The sequence below is a fragment of the Lampris incognitus genome, chromosome 20 (genome assembly GCF_029633865.1).
Source record: "Lampris incognitus isolate fLamInc1 chromosome 20, fLamInc1.hap2, whole genome shotgun sequence".
Taxonomy (NCBI): Eukaryota; Metazoa; Chordata; class Actinopteri; order Lampriformes; family Lampridae; genus Lampris; species Lampris incognitus.
In genome coordinates, this window is record NC_079230.1 from 31,409,134 (window position 1) to 31,425,321 (window position 16,188).

The 16,188-nt window shown below is 47.3% G+C and overlaps 1 protein-coding gene across 2 annotated transcripts in view; it reads right to left on the reverse strand.

The window, feature by feature from the left end:
• The window catches only part of frem1a (Fras1 related extracellular matrix 1a), a 61,496-nt gene that overhangs the window by 1,417 nt on the left and 43,891 nt on the right, over positions 1-16,188 (reverse strand). The window contains exons 25-35 of one of the 2 annotated variants that reach the window (XM_056300574.1): positions 11,544-11,745; positions 10,548-10,692; positions 10,260-10,389; positions 9,938-10,010; positions 9,575-9,724; positions 7,711-7,922; positions 7,408-7,455; positions 7,219-7,319; positions 3,772-3,816; positions 1,003-1,041; positions 385-492 (exon numbers count right to left, since the gene is read on the reverse strand). In XM_056300574.1, coding sequence (XP_056156549.1) covers positions 385-492; positions 1,003-1,041; positions 3,772-3,816; positions 7,219-7,319; positions 7,408-7,455; positions 7,711-7,922; positions 9,575-9,724; positions 9,938-10,010; positions 10,260-10,389; positions 10,548-10,692; positions 11,544-11,745 — 1,253 coding nt within the window. Of the gene's footprint in view, positions 1-384; positions 501-1,002; positions 1,042-1,356; positions 1,489-2,286; positions 2,316-3,771; positions 3,817-7,162; positions 7,320-7,407; positions 7,456-7,710; positions 7,923-9,574; positions 9,725-9,937; positions 10,011-10,259; positions 10,390-10,547; positions 10,693-11,543; positions 11,746-16,188 lie in introns of both variants that reach the window. The other variant, XM_056300573.1, reaches the window with a different exon arrangement.

The window sequence follows — 16,188 nt, forward strand, 5'->3', positions numbered from 1 at the left end:
ACAGGTGAGTCACCTGGCCTACATGTCTTTGGGAGGAAACCGGAGCCCCCGGAGGAAACCCACGCAGACACGGGGAGAACATGCAAACTCCACACAGAGGACGACCCGGGACGACCCCCAAGGTTGGACTACCCCGGGGCTCGAACCCAGGACCTTCTTGCTGGGAGGCGACCGCGCTAACCGCTGCGCCACTGTGCTGCCATATATATGATATTATTATATATTATAATATGTATTTCTATATATATTACATCATTATGTATTATAATATATTTCTATATATTATATCATTATATATTATAATATATATTTCTATTGAATCATACTATTTTATTCTATTGATTTCCCATGTACTGAGGGGCAGGTTATAGAGATGTGCCATACTTCTCCCTGCAGGCCCTGTTAGCGGTGCTCCATGTTGCCTTGTTCTCCCTGCTGAGGAGGTAACAGTATCCACCATGGAAGGTCCAGCCCTGGTGGCACATCTGAGCACTCACCATCTGGGTTTGGACAGAAAATTGATGCACATTTAAAGACTGGAGGGATTCGAACTGGTAATCGCCAAAGACACACTTTGTATATCTCCACATTATTGAATTGTAAGGGCTTTCCTCAGTGGATGACAGTCACTGCATCACCTCATTTGGAGAAGGGCAGGAAGTCAACATTCATCTAAGTGAGAATCTTTGACGTTTTATTTTGATATACTTGATGTACTTTATTATTGATCCCATGGGCAGATTCCTCTGTGCATGTAAGCCAGCCCAGCTGTGTAGCTAGCAGCAGTGGGCAGCCGCCATGCAGCACCTGGGGACCAACTCCAGCTCATCTTGCCATGCCTTGCTCAGGGGCACAGACAGGAGTATTAACCCTAACATGCATGTCTTTCTGAAACCGGAGCACCCGGAGAAACCCCACCACAGACACGGGGAGAATATGCAGACTCCACACAGAGGACGACCTGGGAGGACCCCCAAGGTTGGACTACCCCGGGGTTTGAACCCAGCACCTTCTTGCTGTGAGACAAAAATGAGATCGTCACTTTATGTTAAATTAGGACAATTTCCAGTCTGCTGACACCATCATATCATAATTTACTTTTGTTTATGAATAAAGCAAAGGGCTTGTCAAAGATTGCTCCGGAAAGGCATATTTTTTGTTGCTAATGTTATAAATAAGCTTTCGTTGCTAAGGTTACATAAGCTTTCGTTGCTAAGGTTACATAAGCTTGCCGATGACAAATCTGCTGGGTGACAGGAAAAGGCCTTAACATTCATATGTTACAGCTATTCAAGTAAAAATGCTGATGTAATGTGATGCAAACTCCTGTGCTCTGCAGCTGCAACTAAACACTACCTCGTCAGTCGGTGACCAGGGTCTCCATGAAACTCCATTGCAGTGGAGGAGCTGGCTGCTGGTTTGGTTGAAGTGCAGGAGGCCCATGAGCTCCGGCACACAGGGCTTGGTGACGGTGTTGTCCACTGTGGCCTATGGACAAGACAAGCCCACCGGAGAATTCATCCAGAAACATCTCAGCTTCATTTACAACAAGTGGCTACTAGCAGTTTTAGTTCAGAACTTTGTTATATTGTTTGGTCAAACTCCTTCTAAGCCCAACAGCGATCCAGTTGGTACATGTGCTGATAAGAGATATCCAGTCCACAAAGTTTCCTCTGCACTTGCTCCTCATCAGCAAATCAGGAGAGTTCTTTGTCGGCGAGTCGGCGTCTCCATTGGTCCCTACTTGCTGTCAATCAATGTGTGCGTTCACTAGGCTCTTAGGCAGAAGTGAGGAGGCGGGCCTTTTAGAGGGTGCTTTCAAAATATAGCTAACTTACTAACTTCTTATCAAGGACTGCTTCACCCCACTTTAATATCAAACCAAATCAACCCAAGTTTAACTGGCAGCCAAGTAAGCTGCTGACTTATTACAAAGGGATTTGATGGGTGAGGACACTAAGTGAAGGAAAGGACACGACAGAACATTCTACAATGCAAGCCTAGAGTCACTGAATATGTCTAAGAAGACAAGCCTGCAGGGATTTAGGGATTAATAGGTATAAACTTAGCACAATACTTCCTCTTCTTCTTTCAGCTTGTGCCCTGTTTTTCAGGGGTTGCCACAGCGGATTTAATAGTTTCCTGGGAGGGCACAGCACCAATGGTGGTCGTTGTTAACCCGGGCCTTGACCAATCCGGTGTGGTCTTGTCAAGCCGCATACTGATTTGGCAAAATGTTACGTTGGATGCCCTTCCTGACCTGACACCACCTCTAAGCCCACGGACAGGGGCACAGGTAAAGCGCGGGATGCCATCTCAGTGGCCATGGACTTGCACCCATGCCTGTCGCCAAATAAACTGAGCACAATACACAATGCAAAAATTAACATTCCTACAAATTGTAAACGACCATCGCATATTCTTACTTGTGCATTCTGTACTGCACATATAAGTACATATTAACATGAATTTATTCAGATCTGGGGCATATCAACCCAATTATGCATGGCCTTAAATGACGTATTACGTAGACTATTAGATACAAGATGCTACCCGATACTACTACATTAGACACAACCCATCATGCCCGTATACAATGCTACATTCTCACACCTTATTACATTATACTATCTTATGTACCAGAAGTATACACCATATACAGTGTTGGATCTAGAGATTTTTTCCTGGGGTGGCAAAGGGGTGGCAAGACTGTGTCCCAGAGGTGGCAGCTGCCACCCCTTGCCACCCTGTAGATCCGCCCCTGACCATATATTCACCTACCATCCACCTCACAACTACATACTATATTATATACCTATGTCACAACCACAACCACAACAGTAACAGTAACCAGTATACAGCAGTTGAATGTTTATTTATACTTATGCATTTGTATTGTACAAACATTTGTATTGCACATCTGATTTACAGAGGTAGTGCACACCAGACATGTAGGTGAGACATCTTGACCAGAGGGGCTATTAACAAAGTGTCATATGTATACATCATAAGTGTCTATTCCTGTCCTTTGCAAGTGTTGGGTAAGGACACTTGTAAAGGACATCCTGCAAGGCCTGGTAGAAGGGACTAGGGAGAGAGGGGGAGACCGAGAAAAACCTGGGTAAGCAACATGGGAGAACGGCTACAGATGAGCGTAGTGGAGGCGGGGAGAGCTGCGATGGACAGGGAACGGTGGGAGAGACTTGCTGAGGCATCAGCTGTGCTCCTACAACCTCCATAGTTATGGAACTGATGATGATGATGACGATTTCTATTCCTGCACCACACTGTTAAGTGTTCATGAGAGAGATGGCCTGTGTGAAAAAAACTGTTCCTACATCTGGTGGTTTTGGTGCACTTTGCTCTGTAGCACTTTCCAGATGGTAGGAGTTCAAACACACTGTGTCCTGGGTGTGGGGGCTCTGTGCGGATCCTGCCTACCCATTTCCAGGCTCTAAAGTGGACAAGTCCTGCAAGGTGGGCAGGGGAGCTCCAATGATTGTTTCTGCTGTCCTTACTGTTCGCTGCAGTCTGTTCCTTTCCTGTGTTGTAGCTGCTCAGAACCGGACTGTGATGGATGTGCACAGGTCAGATTCAATGACTGTGGTGTAGAACTGACTCAACAGTTCCCATGGCAGACCACATTTCATCAATTGCCGCAGAAAGAACATCTTCTGCTGGGCCTTTTTGAGGATGGAGTTGATTTTGGTCTCCCACTTCAGGTCTTTGGAAATGGTAGTTCCCAGAAACTTGAAGGTCTCCATTGTTGACACAGGGCTGTTGGATATTGTGAGGGGGAGGAGGCCTGAGGGGTGTCTCCCGAAGTCCAATCTTATCCCCACAGTCTTGAGTATGTTCATCTCCAAGTTGTTCTGACTACACCAGAGCACCAGCCACTCAACCTCCCGCCGATATGCAGACTCATTTCCATCCTGGATGAGTCTGCAAACTTCAGTAGTTTAACAGCAATGTGTCCTTGGAGGTGCAGTCATTGGTGTAGAGAGAGACCACATCCCTGGGGGGGGCGCCAGTGCTGACTGTCTGTATACCAGAAGCGACTTTCCCTAGCCTCACCTGTGGTTTCCTGCCAGGAAGCTGGTGCTCCATTGACAGATGGCGGGGGGATACAGTGAGCTGGGAGAGTTTGGAGGAGAGCATTTCTGGAATGATGGTTTTGAACACCAAGCTGAAGTCCACAAACAGGATTCTTGCATATGTTGCTGGGCAGTCAAGGTGTTGCAGGATGTAGTGCAGCCCCCCCCCTCCCCCATGTTTACTGCATCATCCATTGACTTGTTTGCCCTGTAGGCAAACTACAGGGGGTCTGACAGGTGTCTTATGACATTCTTCAGGTGGGCCAACACCAGTCGTTTGAAAGACTTCATGACCACAGATGTCAGAGTGACGGGCCTGTAGTCATTCAGTCCTGTGATAGAGGGTTTTCTTTGGGACCGGGATGATTGTGAAGCATTTGAAGTAGGAGGGGACTTCACATAGCTCCTGTTGAAGATCTGCGTGAAGACTGGAGCCAGTTGGTCAGCACAGGCTTTAAGACAGCATGGGAAGACGCGGTCTGGACCCCGAGCTTTCCTGGTCTTCTGTCTCTGGAAAAGCTGGCTCATATCCTCCACATGTATCTTGAGTGCAGCCTGAGTAATGGGGGGGGGTGTGCCAGAGGTGTGATGGGGGCTGTTGTCGTTGGGCTGGAATGGCTGAGGGGTGTGAATTCGTCCCTCTCAAACCTGCAGTGGAAGACATTGAGGTCGTTAGCCAGGTCTTTGTTTGCCTCAGCATGGGGGGTGGTCTTCTGTAGTTTGTGATGTCTTGCAGGCCCCTCCACACTGACGCAGGGTCGTTGGTTGAAAACCTGTTTTTCAGCTTTTCAGTGTAGCGTCTTTTAGCCTCTCTTGAGCTCATTGCTGGTCTGCTTGTACAGGGTCTATCCCCACCGCTGCAGGCGTCCTGCTTGGCCTGCCGAGGGTTGTCTTAGTTTGGCTGTGAACCACGGCTTGTTATTGTTGTATGTGCAGAAGGTCTTGGCAGGCACACACACGTCTTCACAAAAGCTGAAGTAAGGTGTCACAGTGTCAGTTGGTTCATCCAGGTTGCCGGTTGTCGCTTCAAATACGCTCCAGTCGGTGCAGTCAAAACAGTCCTGCAGTTCCTGCTCTGCTTCGCTGGGCCATTCCTTCCCTGTTTTAACCACAGGCTTTGCAGATTGTAGTTTCTGCCTGAAGGGTGGAGTAAGATGGACCGAGCAGTGATCAGAGTGCCCAAAGCTGCCCGGGGGACAGAGCGACATGCATCGGTAAGAATTGTGTAGCGGTGGTCCAGTGTGTTAATTTCCCTGGTGGGACAATTAATATGCTGTCTGTGTTTTGGCAGGTCATGGGTTAATGTTGCTCTGCTAACGTCCCTGAGGATTATGAAAAGTGAGTCTGTGTTTTTGTTCTAAGCCGGTAATCTGGTCCGCCAGGGTTTGCAGTGCGCCGCTCACACTGGGCTGGGACGTGAACACCCACCAAGACGAAGGACGAAAACTCCCGCGGTGAATAAAATGGCTTGCAGTTTGTGGACAACGACTCCACGTCGGGGCTGCAGTATTTACTCAACCCTGGGACATCTGTACACCAACCTTGGTTTATGTAGAAGCCAATTCCTCCATCTTTAGCTCTCCCCAACAGTGCCGTAACGCGAGCCGCTGGGTGTAGAGGGAAACCCGGCAGGTGTAATCCGCTGTTGGAGGTGGACTTGCTGAGTCAGGTCTCAGTGAAACAGGGCAGTAGAACGTGCAAAGTCCTTGTTGGTCCCGTTGAGGAGCAGCAGCTCGTCCAGGTTGTTGGCGTGGAGCGGAGCGTCGCCAGGTGAGTCGCTGGGAGTACGGATCGAAGGCCCCGCTGTCGGAGCCTCGCCAGTCTGATTCCCCCGTCTGTCTCCTCCATGTCTCACAGAGAGCCACTGTTCCTCCAACCGAGGTCTCCACCAAAACTGTGAAAACTGGTGAACAACTGTGTGGAGTTAACAGCTTATATGTTAAGCAGTTCTGCTCTCATGACAGTAAGCGGGTCTGAATAACTGGACACACAGAGAATAAACAAAAACAGGAAGTACCAGAGAGCGCTGTGCCGAGGCCGCCATCGCCGGCGCCATCTTGGTGGGAGGCAGCCAGCCATGAGACGGACCAGTAACCAGGGGTTTTTTTGTTTTGTTTTTTGTTCAAATGGGTTTATTTGTTTGAGTCGACTGAGACAGACATCACAGATGCTCTTCTTCTTCTTCTTCTTTCGGCTTGTTCCCTGTTTCTCAGGGGTCTCCACAGCGGATTTGGTAGATGGCGGTCATTGTTAACCTGGGCCTCAACCGCTCCGGTACGGTCTTGTCAGTCCACAGATATAGCTATCACATGGACTATTACACATAGATATCACATATATCACGTAATATATATCACATATGATATATTATAATATATAATATATATAACGTATCATAATATTGTAGCGAATTCGGGGCACAGTCGGGACGCGAACCCGTGTCTCCTGCTCTACGTTAACCAGTCGACTAAAGGTCCGAGGACCAACGTGTCTACTTATCCATGCACGTTACACTACCATAATATATAATATATCACATATAACAGATGTCATGGACAGTGGTGGCTGTAAATTGAACTTTCCTTTTCCATGATGAATAGTATAAGGGGGTAGGACTAACGTCTCCTTACCCCTTTTGAACATTATTGGTATTATTTGAGTTACTCGTCGCTCATATGTCGCCAATGATTTTGTTTTTTATTGTTTATATGTCTCCTTCAGCATGTTCAGTAAAACCGATTGACTGATTGATTAATTGATCAATATCTGTCTAAAAAGGAAAAGTGGATATTTATTTTCCAGATGAGATTTTTCTTTCTTTTTCACAAAAATACTAATTATTATTATTTCTATTTTCCATTATCCAAGTGCTTATCCAAAATAGAGTTGCGGGGTGCTGTCCCAGCAGTAACTGGGCGGCAGGTGGGGAGACACCCTGGACAGGCCGCAAGTCCATCACAAGGCCCACACACACACACACACACACACACTTGCCATGACAGAACGAAGATGACATGAAACGGAGGGACAGCGGAAACGTACGGGTCTTCTGGTCGATCCAGCCCCGCTGGAGCTGGTGGTCTTGTGCTGTGGGACAGATTCAGCCTTTGTCGCGGCTGGCGACGTCCGCTGTGGGAGTCTGCCGACCACCCGGACACTGGCCTTCCTCCCCTTCCTTGACGGGGAGTTGTCGTCCTCTACTTGCATCTGCATGACGCCGTGGTACTGGAAAGATCAAGACAGTGGGACATGTCTTCCTGTCGTCCTAAACCAACGCATCAGATGGGTAATACAGTAGGCGCTTTGGTCTTACCGTGTAAATAGTGTCGGTACCGTTGCGATGAACCGATGAAGGTGAAATCTGAACAAAATATATGCAGCACAATTGCAGCGGTCAGGGACACGTGCGTTCGATCCTGTGTTCTAGCAAACAACAGCAACGTCTCACAGCGGACTGAGTTCAAGCCTATTTGAAAGAGAGCTGCCAGTCTCTCACTGTTGCATGTGCTCTCTGTTTAGTGATCTGGACCTGCTGTCTACCACAACACCTTCCCACCAGATCAGCCATTCTGCACTTGATTAAATCCAACGTCCGTCCCAAACAACAGACACTTACCGTCTTGGGGTTGCCCATCGCTCGGAGGTTCTTTCTCGAGAGACTTGGTTCAGGCTTGGACAGGCCATCCCCACGAGTCCAGACGAGCTGGGAACCTGGGACGAGGGGGAGCTTCTCCAGCTGGATGGATCCGTGCTGGGGGTAGGCCTCCGACTGCACTTCTTTCCCCCGGAGAAAAGGAGCCTCCCCAGCCTGCTGTCTCCTGCACCGCCCTGTGTGTTAGTTAGTTAGTTAGTTGTTTAGAGCTTATGCCGTTGTGGTGTGAAGGACACATGAAGCGCTGCGTTGAACCGGGCTACACGTGTGGACGGGGCAGTGACACGTTGGCTGCGAGTGCTCATTTTCCGCAGCAGGCTCCCCCACAGGGCTCATTTTACACACTTAGCATGCATCCCCTGCTATCGAGAAGCTCGCCCTGAACAGAACCCGGCAGAGGTGGGGCCGGGTCATTGTTTTCCAAGGCTCAAGTTAGTCTCAAGTCTTGGTACTCAAGTCACAAGTTCCAAGTCAGAACAGGTAGGTCCCAAGTCAAGTCCCAAGCCCTAACCTTTGAGTTTCAAGTCCTGAACAAGTCATTATGCGCTCTTCCTCAAATGTAACGCCATTTCAGAATGTTAGGGGTCGATTCAAGGCGGCTGTGTGAAGAGTGAAGAGTTGATGGCCGCACACATTTTAGAAGCATTTCATCGTGGGGCTTGGAAAAGGTGTCGAGTCTTTCAAGTCAAAAGGCTCAAGTCCAAGTGAAGCCACGAGTCACTGGCATTAGTTTTGTGAAGTCAAGTCTGAAGTCATCGAATGTGTGACGTGCGTCTGACTTGAGAGTAAAGCCTCCTACAGACTGTGTGGTGTCAGCAGTCCTGTCGGGTCCCTGCGGGCCACACTGTGTGATGTGGGTCCAATACACCTGGTACCACATCAAGTGTGATGTGTGTAGACTACCATGACAACACTACTGACTCACAACCTACCACACAAGTCCAGAAACACGTCATCAGCGAGCGCCGCATCAGCGTGTCATCAATCTACGCCGCTGGAAGAGCAACATGACGCCAAGCAGGAAGCCAGTTGGTCAGCACGTCACTTCCTGCTGCATTTCTATTGGTTGTTAGGAGACGTGCAGCTGGTAGCAGCAGGCACGCTGTGAGACGGTCGTCCTACATTTCTGGCCCTGTCACACTTTTGTCCCAGGTTGTCTTCGGTCACAAGACCGTCATAACGGCCGTCTTTGAACCCGTCTCACAGTGAACCTGTCTCACGGTGAACCTGTCTCACAGTGAACCTGTCTCACAGGGAACCTGTCTCACAGTGAACCTATCTCACAGTGAACCTATCTCACAGTGAACCTGTCTCACAGGGAACCTGTCTCACAGTGAACCTGTCTCACAGTGAACCTGCCTCACAGTGAACCTGTCTCACAGAACCTGTCTCACAGTGAACCTGTCTCACAGAACCTGTCTCACAGGGAACCTGTCTCACAGTGAACCTGTCTCACAGAACCTGTCTCACAGGGAACCTGTCTCACAGGGAACCTGTCTCACAGAACCTGTCTCACAGTGAACCTGTCTCACAGAACCTGTCTCAAGGTGATCCTGTCTCACAGTGAACCTATCTCACAGGGAACCTGTCTCACTGTGAACCCGCCTCACAGAACCTGTCTCACAGGGAACCCGCCTCACAGAACCTGTCTCACAGTGAACCCGTCTCACAGGGAACCTGTCTCACAGTGCCACGTAGGACCACCGTTTTGGAGCCACGACCAAAGACATCGCCACGTGTAGTCATCTTTCGTCACACGGTCTGTAGGAGGCTTAAGTCATGTGACTCCAGTCCACACCTCTGGAATTGGGATTGAGACTTCTCTTACCGCTTCCAGAGTCCCAGATTGTAACTCGAGTTTTGGAGATGCCTCCCAACACTGCACCTTCAGGCAACATCAACGCCACCTCAAACATCTCTTCAGCCTCCTCAAGATGGTCCTGAACAATCCCAGTTTGCCAGCTCCTCTTTGACACACCTAAACATAAATGACCATACCTGACTAATGTGCTTTGAATCCCGCTGAGTTTGACTTTTGTAAAACACGAGTTATGAGTTATGAGTTATTTTCATTTTAAGAATGTGAATGTTTGAGCACATAAAAACTGATATCAGTGATAGAATTTGGTTTTCAACCCCTTCAGAGCTTCATGCTAGACTTCTCTAGTAGTGCAGACATGAACACACATACCTGGGTCAAACTGGATGAGGGAGGACGGGCCTAGCAGGAAATCTTTCCCAGCGGTGGCAGTAATCTCATTAATCTAGAATAAAGAAAACCAAACCAAACCCCAGTTAAGTGAAGAATTACGCTGTCTTCATTGTCCAGGGGGAAAATATTGTTTTTGCCATCGTCGCACTAAATAAATTACACGGTTTTCGCAACGCTATTTCAGTCATTATGGAAACCGTGACTATACGACCTCCAGCAGAAAACCAGTCTTGGTCATAGGTTAAGGTTCACACGTTACCTACAGCTGCACGACACTCTTGACAACCGATGAAATACAGACCTTGGTGGTGATATATGAGGATTCTGCCATGTTGCCCTTTCGAACGATGTCCAGCGAGACGGTTTTCTGGTCCTCGCATGCCGAGTACTCGGGCTGAGCCAGCTCCACGCTGGACCAGTGGAGTTTAAGTCTGGAACAAGCACGGCATGCAGGGAAAATCAGAGCGGCTCCACGCTGTATACCGAATGCATTACTGTGCAACAAGAGGAGCGACTAGTTCATGAGCTAATTCATTCAGTTCAGAATAAAATCAGTGCGGGGCACCCCCCACACCGTTTCTCCTCTTACGTATGGGAAGGGCCAGCGTTCCCTAGAGGATCGAACACTCTGAACTCCAAGCTATCGGAGAGAGACTCTCTGGTGGGATTGATGATGTAGACAATAGCCCTCTTGTTCAAGTCCGTCTGAGAGAAGCACTGCAGCACAAACTCTCCTGCAAGAGCACAGAGAAGGACATTGTCTCAGAGTGTCAGCGAGCGGAGGGCCTCCTGGAGCCTCTCCCGGGCTACAACAGCTGCGACACATGATCACGACGGGCGCTGATAACTTCTTGGATGTGAATGCTGAACAAAATCTGCACGGAGTGTAGCAGCATAAAGCTTGTGTGACGTTAAACAAGCTGTGATAGGAAGGACAGCGTCATGCCACAGAGGAACTTTCAACAAGCAGACGTAGTAGATATCATCAACTCGTGTCTTTCTGCATACGCACGTGGGAGGGCACCTCAGTATCGGGGGATGTGGAGCCCAGCATGCAGTGGCGCCCCCAAGGGGTGGCCAGGGGTTGCCACGGCCACCCTGATACTATCCCTGGCCCTCTCGCTGGCCCCCCCAGCCACGAGTCGCATATGCAGAATATGCTTCTGATTATGCATAATAAGCTTCTATCTGATATTTTACATTAGGTGCTGTTCATTTAAATCAATAATGTATATTTTTCTTAACTCTCATATTGACAGTTTTCCACTAGCCTATACAGTATACTGCAACAGCAGCATGGTTTTGGTGTGCCACCCCAAGATTTTCAGTGGCCCCATTTGCCCCCCCTATGAAACATGTCTGGGGGCGCCACTGCCAGCATGGGTGGTGTGTGACTGCTGTTATTATGTGATGTGTTGCCAAACAAAACCCAAGGGTGGGAGCCAGCAAGCTCTTCACAACCCTTGTCAGACTGAACTGAACAGACTATGGGTTTGCACTGAACTGACTATTTTTGAAGCCGCTTCTGCTGAACCAGCCCCTGTGTAGCTGGAACGATCAGGGCAACTCTGAGCAGCTCGCCGACCTGTCGTGACGTTTTCCAAGTAACCGAAGTAGGGCGGGCGAACGATGCGAAACACGAGCTCTTCTTCGCTGGTGTGGCTGTCCCGCGCCTTCAGCTCCCGCGATGACAGGAAGATCCCGTAGCGGCCGTCAGCTAAACGCTCCGCCTTCCAAAGAACGTGGAGTCTCACAACCTCCGGGGGCACGTTGTCCAGGGGCTTGATCTGAAACCATGCACAAATTATGAGTAAAACAGGACGGCTGGGAAATGGAGGTGGTGTTGGATTTGTCAGTCAGTCACTTCCACTGGCCAAGTGTGATCACGTATGAGGAATTGTGTTATCCTCCTTCAGTGTGGTATTGTGTAAACACACATCATGTCACGTTGTGTGTCTTGGGAGAGAGGTCCTCCTCTGTTGCCCTCCCTGAGGTGTCCTCCTGTTGGTCCTCCCTGTGAAAGGTTTGAGGAAGTTGTTCCTTATCCGATGAGAGGGTCTCGGGTCAGGATGTTGTGTTGCTGTAAAGCCCACTGAGGCACATTTGTACTTTGTGATACTGAGATATTGGGTGGTATGTGTGTTCCTGAGTGTGGTACTTTGTGTGTGTATGTGTGTAGTACTGTGTGTGATCCTGTGTTTAATACTGTGTGTGGTTGTATGTAGTACTGTGTGTGGTACTGAGTGGGATACTTTGTGTGCCAATGTGTGTAGTATTGTGTATAGCTTTGTGTGTGGTCGTGTGGGTGGTACTGTGTTACTGTGTGTAGTATGGAGTGTGGTAACATGTGTGGTCGTCCTCTGAGTGGCGTTTGCGTGTTCTGCCCGTGTCTGTGTGGGTTTCCTCCGGGTCAGACATGTTCCAATACCATTTTTTCCGTCCCAATACTGTTTCTGATACCCGAACTTCTGTATCTGCCAATACCGAGTACCGAGCCGATACCACTGCATATATATATAAAAAAAAATAGACAATTAAGGGTCCAATAAGGGGGGTCGGACCCTTTAGTCGACTGGTTAACATAGTCGCTCATGGTGCGGGAGACCCGGTTTCGTGTCCTGGCTATGGCGGTTCCCGGGCTGCCCCCTGAATTTGCTGATGATTGCTTATGGCATGAAACAGGCTTGTACTGTCTCATAAAGAATTTACTTGACTCACTGGATTATTTATATATATATATATATATATATATATATATGTGTGTGTGTGTGTGTGTGTGTGTGTGTATATATATATATATGTTTATACGTGTGTGTGTGTGTGTGTGTATATATATGTGTGTATATGTATGTATGTATGTATGTATGTATGTATGTATGTATGTATGTATGTATGTATGTATGTATGTATGTATGTGTGTGTGTGTGTGTGTGTATGTATGTATATATGTATGTGTATATATATGTATGTGTATATGTATATATATATATATGTGTGTGTGTGTGTGTGTGTTTGTATGTATGTATGTATGTATGTATGTATGTGTGTGTGTGTGTGTGTGTGTATGTATGTATACATATATACATAAAACCATCCATCCATTATCTTAAACGCTTATCCTGCTCCCAGGGTTGCGGGATGCTGGAGCCTATCCCAGCAGTCATTGGGCTGGCCGCCAGGCTGTCACACACACACACACACACACACACACACACACACACACACACACACACACACACACACACACACACACATACATTCATTCCTAGGGACAATTTAGTACAGACCTACATGTCATTGGACTGTGGGAGGAAACCGGAGCACCTGGAGGAAACCCACACAGACACGGGGAGAACATGCAAACTCCACACAGAGGACGACCCAGGACGACCCCCAAGGTTGGACTACCCTGAAGCTCGAAACCCAGGACCTTCTTGCTGTTTACGAGTCCAATCGACCCACCCGGTTGGTTATACATGTATATAGCATACATGTACACATACATACAGCAGGATAAGAGAAGAGAAAGAGGTTGGGATATCAAAACTACATACAGGAATTGAAAAAATAACATAAGAAATAAATAAAAACATGAGTGTCGATCCAAGTAAGAGCAATATTCTAATTGTAGGGAAACAGAGGTATGTAGGCTGAGATGCAAGGCACACTTAAATACAATCATAGAGGACTGGGGAACTTCTTCCACTGCATCTGTTCTGCGCAACACATGTGACAGAACATAAAGCCTCTGCTACATCTTACACCTCTGTTACATGTTACACCTCTGCTACATGTTACACCTCTGCTACATGTTACACCTCTGCTACATGTTATACCTCTGCTACATGTTACGCCTCTGCTACATGTTACACCTCTGTTACATGTTACACCTCTGCTACATGTTACACCTCTGCTACATGTTACACCTCTGCTACATGTTACACCTCTGCTACATGTTACACCTCTGTTACATGTTACACCTCTGTTACATGTTACACCTCTGCTACATGTTACACCTCTGTTACATGTTATACCTCTGCTATATGTTATACCTCTGCTACATGTTACACCTCTGCTACATGTTACACCTCTGCTACATGTTATACCTCTGCTACATGTTACACCTCTGCTACATGTTATACCTCTGCTACATGTTACACCTCTGCTACATGTTATACCTCTGCTATATGTTATACCTCTGCTACATGTTACACCTCTGCTACATGTTATACCTCTGCTACATGTTACACCTCTGCTACATGTTACACCTCTGTTACATGTTACACCTCTGCTACATGTTATACCTCTGCTACATGTTACACCTCTGCTACATGTTACACCTCTGCTACATGTTACACCTCTGTTACATGTTACACCTCTGTTACATGTTACACCTCTGCTACATGTTACACCTCTGTTACATGTTATACCTCTGCTATATGTTATACCTCTGCTACATGTTACACCTCTGCTACATGTTACACCTCTGCTACATGTTATACCTCTGCTACATGTTACACCTCTGCTACATGTTATACCTCTGCTACATGTTACACCTCTGCTACATGTTATACCTCTGCTACATGTTACACCTCTGCTACATGTTATACCTCTGCTACATGTTACACCTCTGCTACATGTTATACCTCTGCTACATGTTATACCTCTGCTACATGTTACACCTCTGCTACATGTTATACCTCTGCTACATGTTACACCTCTGCTACATGTTACACCTCTGCTACATGTTACACCTCTGCTACATGTTACACCTCTGCTACATGTTATACCTCTGCTACATGTCATACCTCTGCTACATGTTATACCTCTGCTACATGTTACACCTCTGCTACATGTCACACCTCTGCTACATGTTATACCTCTGCTACATGTCACACCTCTGCTACATGTCACACCTCTGCTACATGTCACACCTCTGCTACATGTCATACCTCTGCTACATGTCACACCTCTGCTACATGTTATACCTCTGCTACATGTCATACCTCTGCTACATGTTATACCTCTGCTACATGTTATACCTCTGCTACATGTTACACCTCTGCTACATGTTATACCTCTGCTACATGTCATACCTCTGCTACATGTTACACCTCTACTACATGTTACACCTCTGCTACATGTTACACCTCTGCTACATGTTACACCTCTGCTACATGTTATACCTCTGCTACATGTCATACCTCTGCTACATGTTATACCTCTGCTACATGTTATACCTCTGCTACATGTTACACCTCTGCTACATGTTACACCTCTGCTACATGTCATACCTCTGCTACATGTTACACCTCTGCTACATGTTACACCCCTGCTACATGTTACACCTCTGCTACATGTTACGCCTCTGCTACACGTCACGCCTCTGCTACATGTTATACCTCTGCTACATGTTATACCTCTGCTACATGTTACACCTCTGCTACATGTTACACCTCTGCTACATGTTACACCTCTGCTACATGTTATACCTCTGCTACATGTTATACCTCTGCTACATGTTACACCTCTGCTACATGTTATACCTCTGTTACATGTTACACCTCTGCTACATGTTACACCTCTGCTACATGTCACACCTCTGTTACATGTTACACCTCTGCTACATGTTACACCTCTGCTACATGTTATACCTCTGCTACATGTCATACCTCTGCTACATGTTACACCTCTGCTACATGTTATACCTCTGCTACATGTTACACCTCTGCTACATGTTACACCTCTGCTACATGTTACACCTCTGCTACATGTCACACCTCTGCTACATGTTATACCTCTGCTACATGTCATACCTCTGCTACATGTTACACCTCTACTACATGTTACACCTCTGCTACATGTTACACCTCTGCTACATGTTACACCTCTGCTACATGTTATACCTCTGCTACATGTCATACCTCTGCTACATGTTACACCTCTGCTACATGTTACACCTCTGCTACATGTCACACCTCTGCTACATGTCATACCTCTGCTACATGTCACACCTCTGCTACATGTTATACCTCTGCTACATGTCACACCTCTGCTACATGTTATACCTCTGCTACATGTTATACCTCTGCTACATGTTATACCTCTGCTACATGTTACACCTCTGCTACATGTTATACCTCTGCTACATGTTATACCTCTGCTACATGTTACACCTCTGCTACATGTTATACCTCTGCTACATGTTACACCTCTGCTACATGTTACAC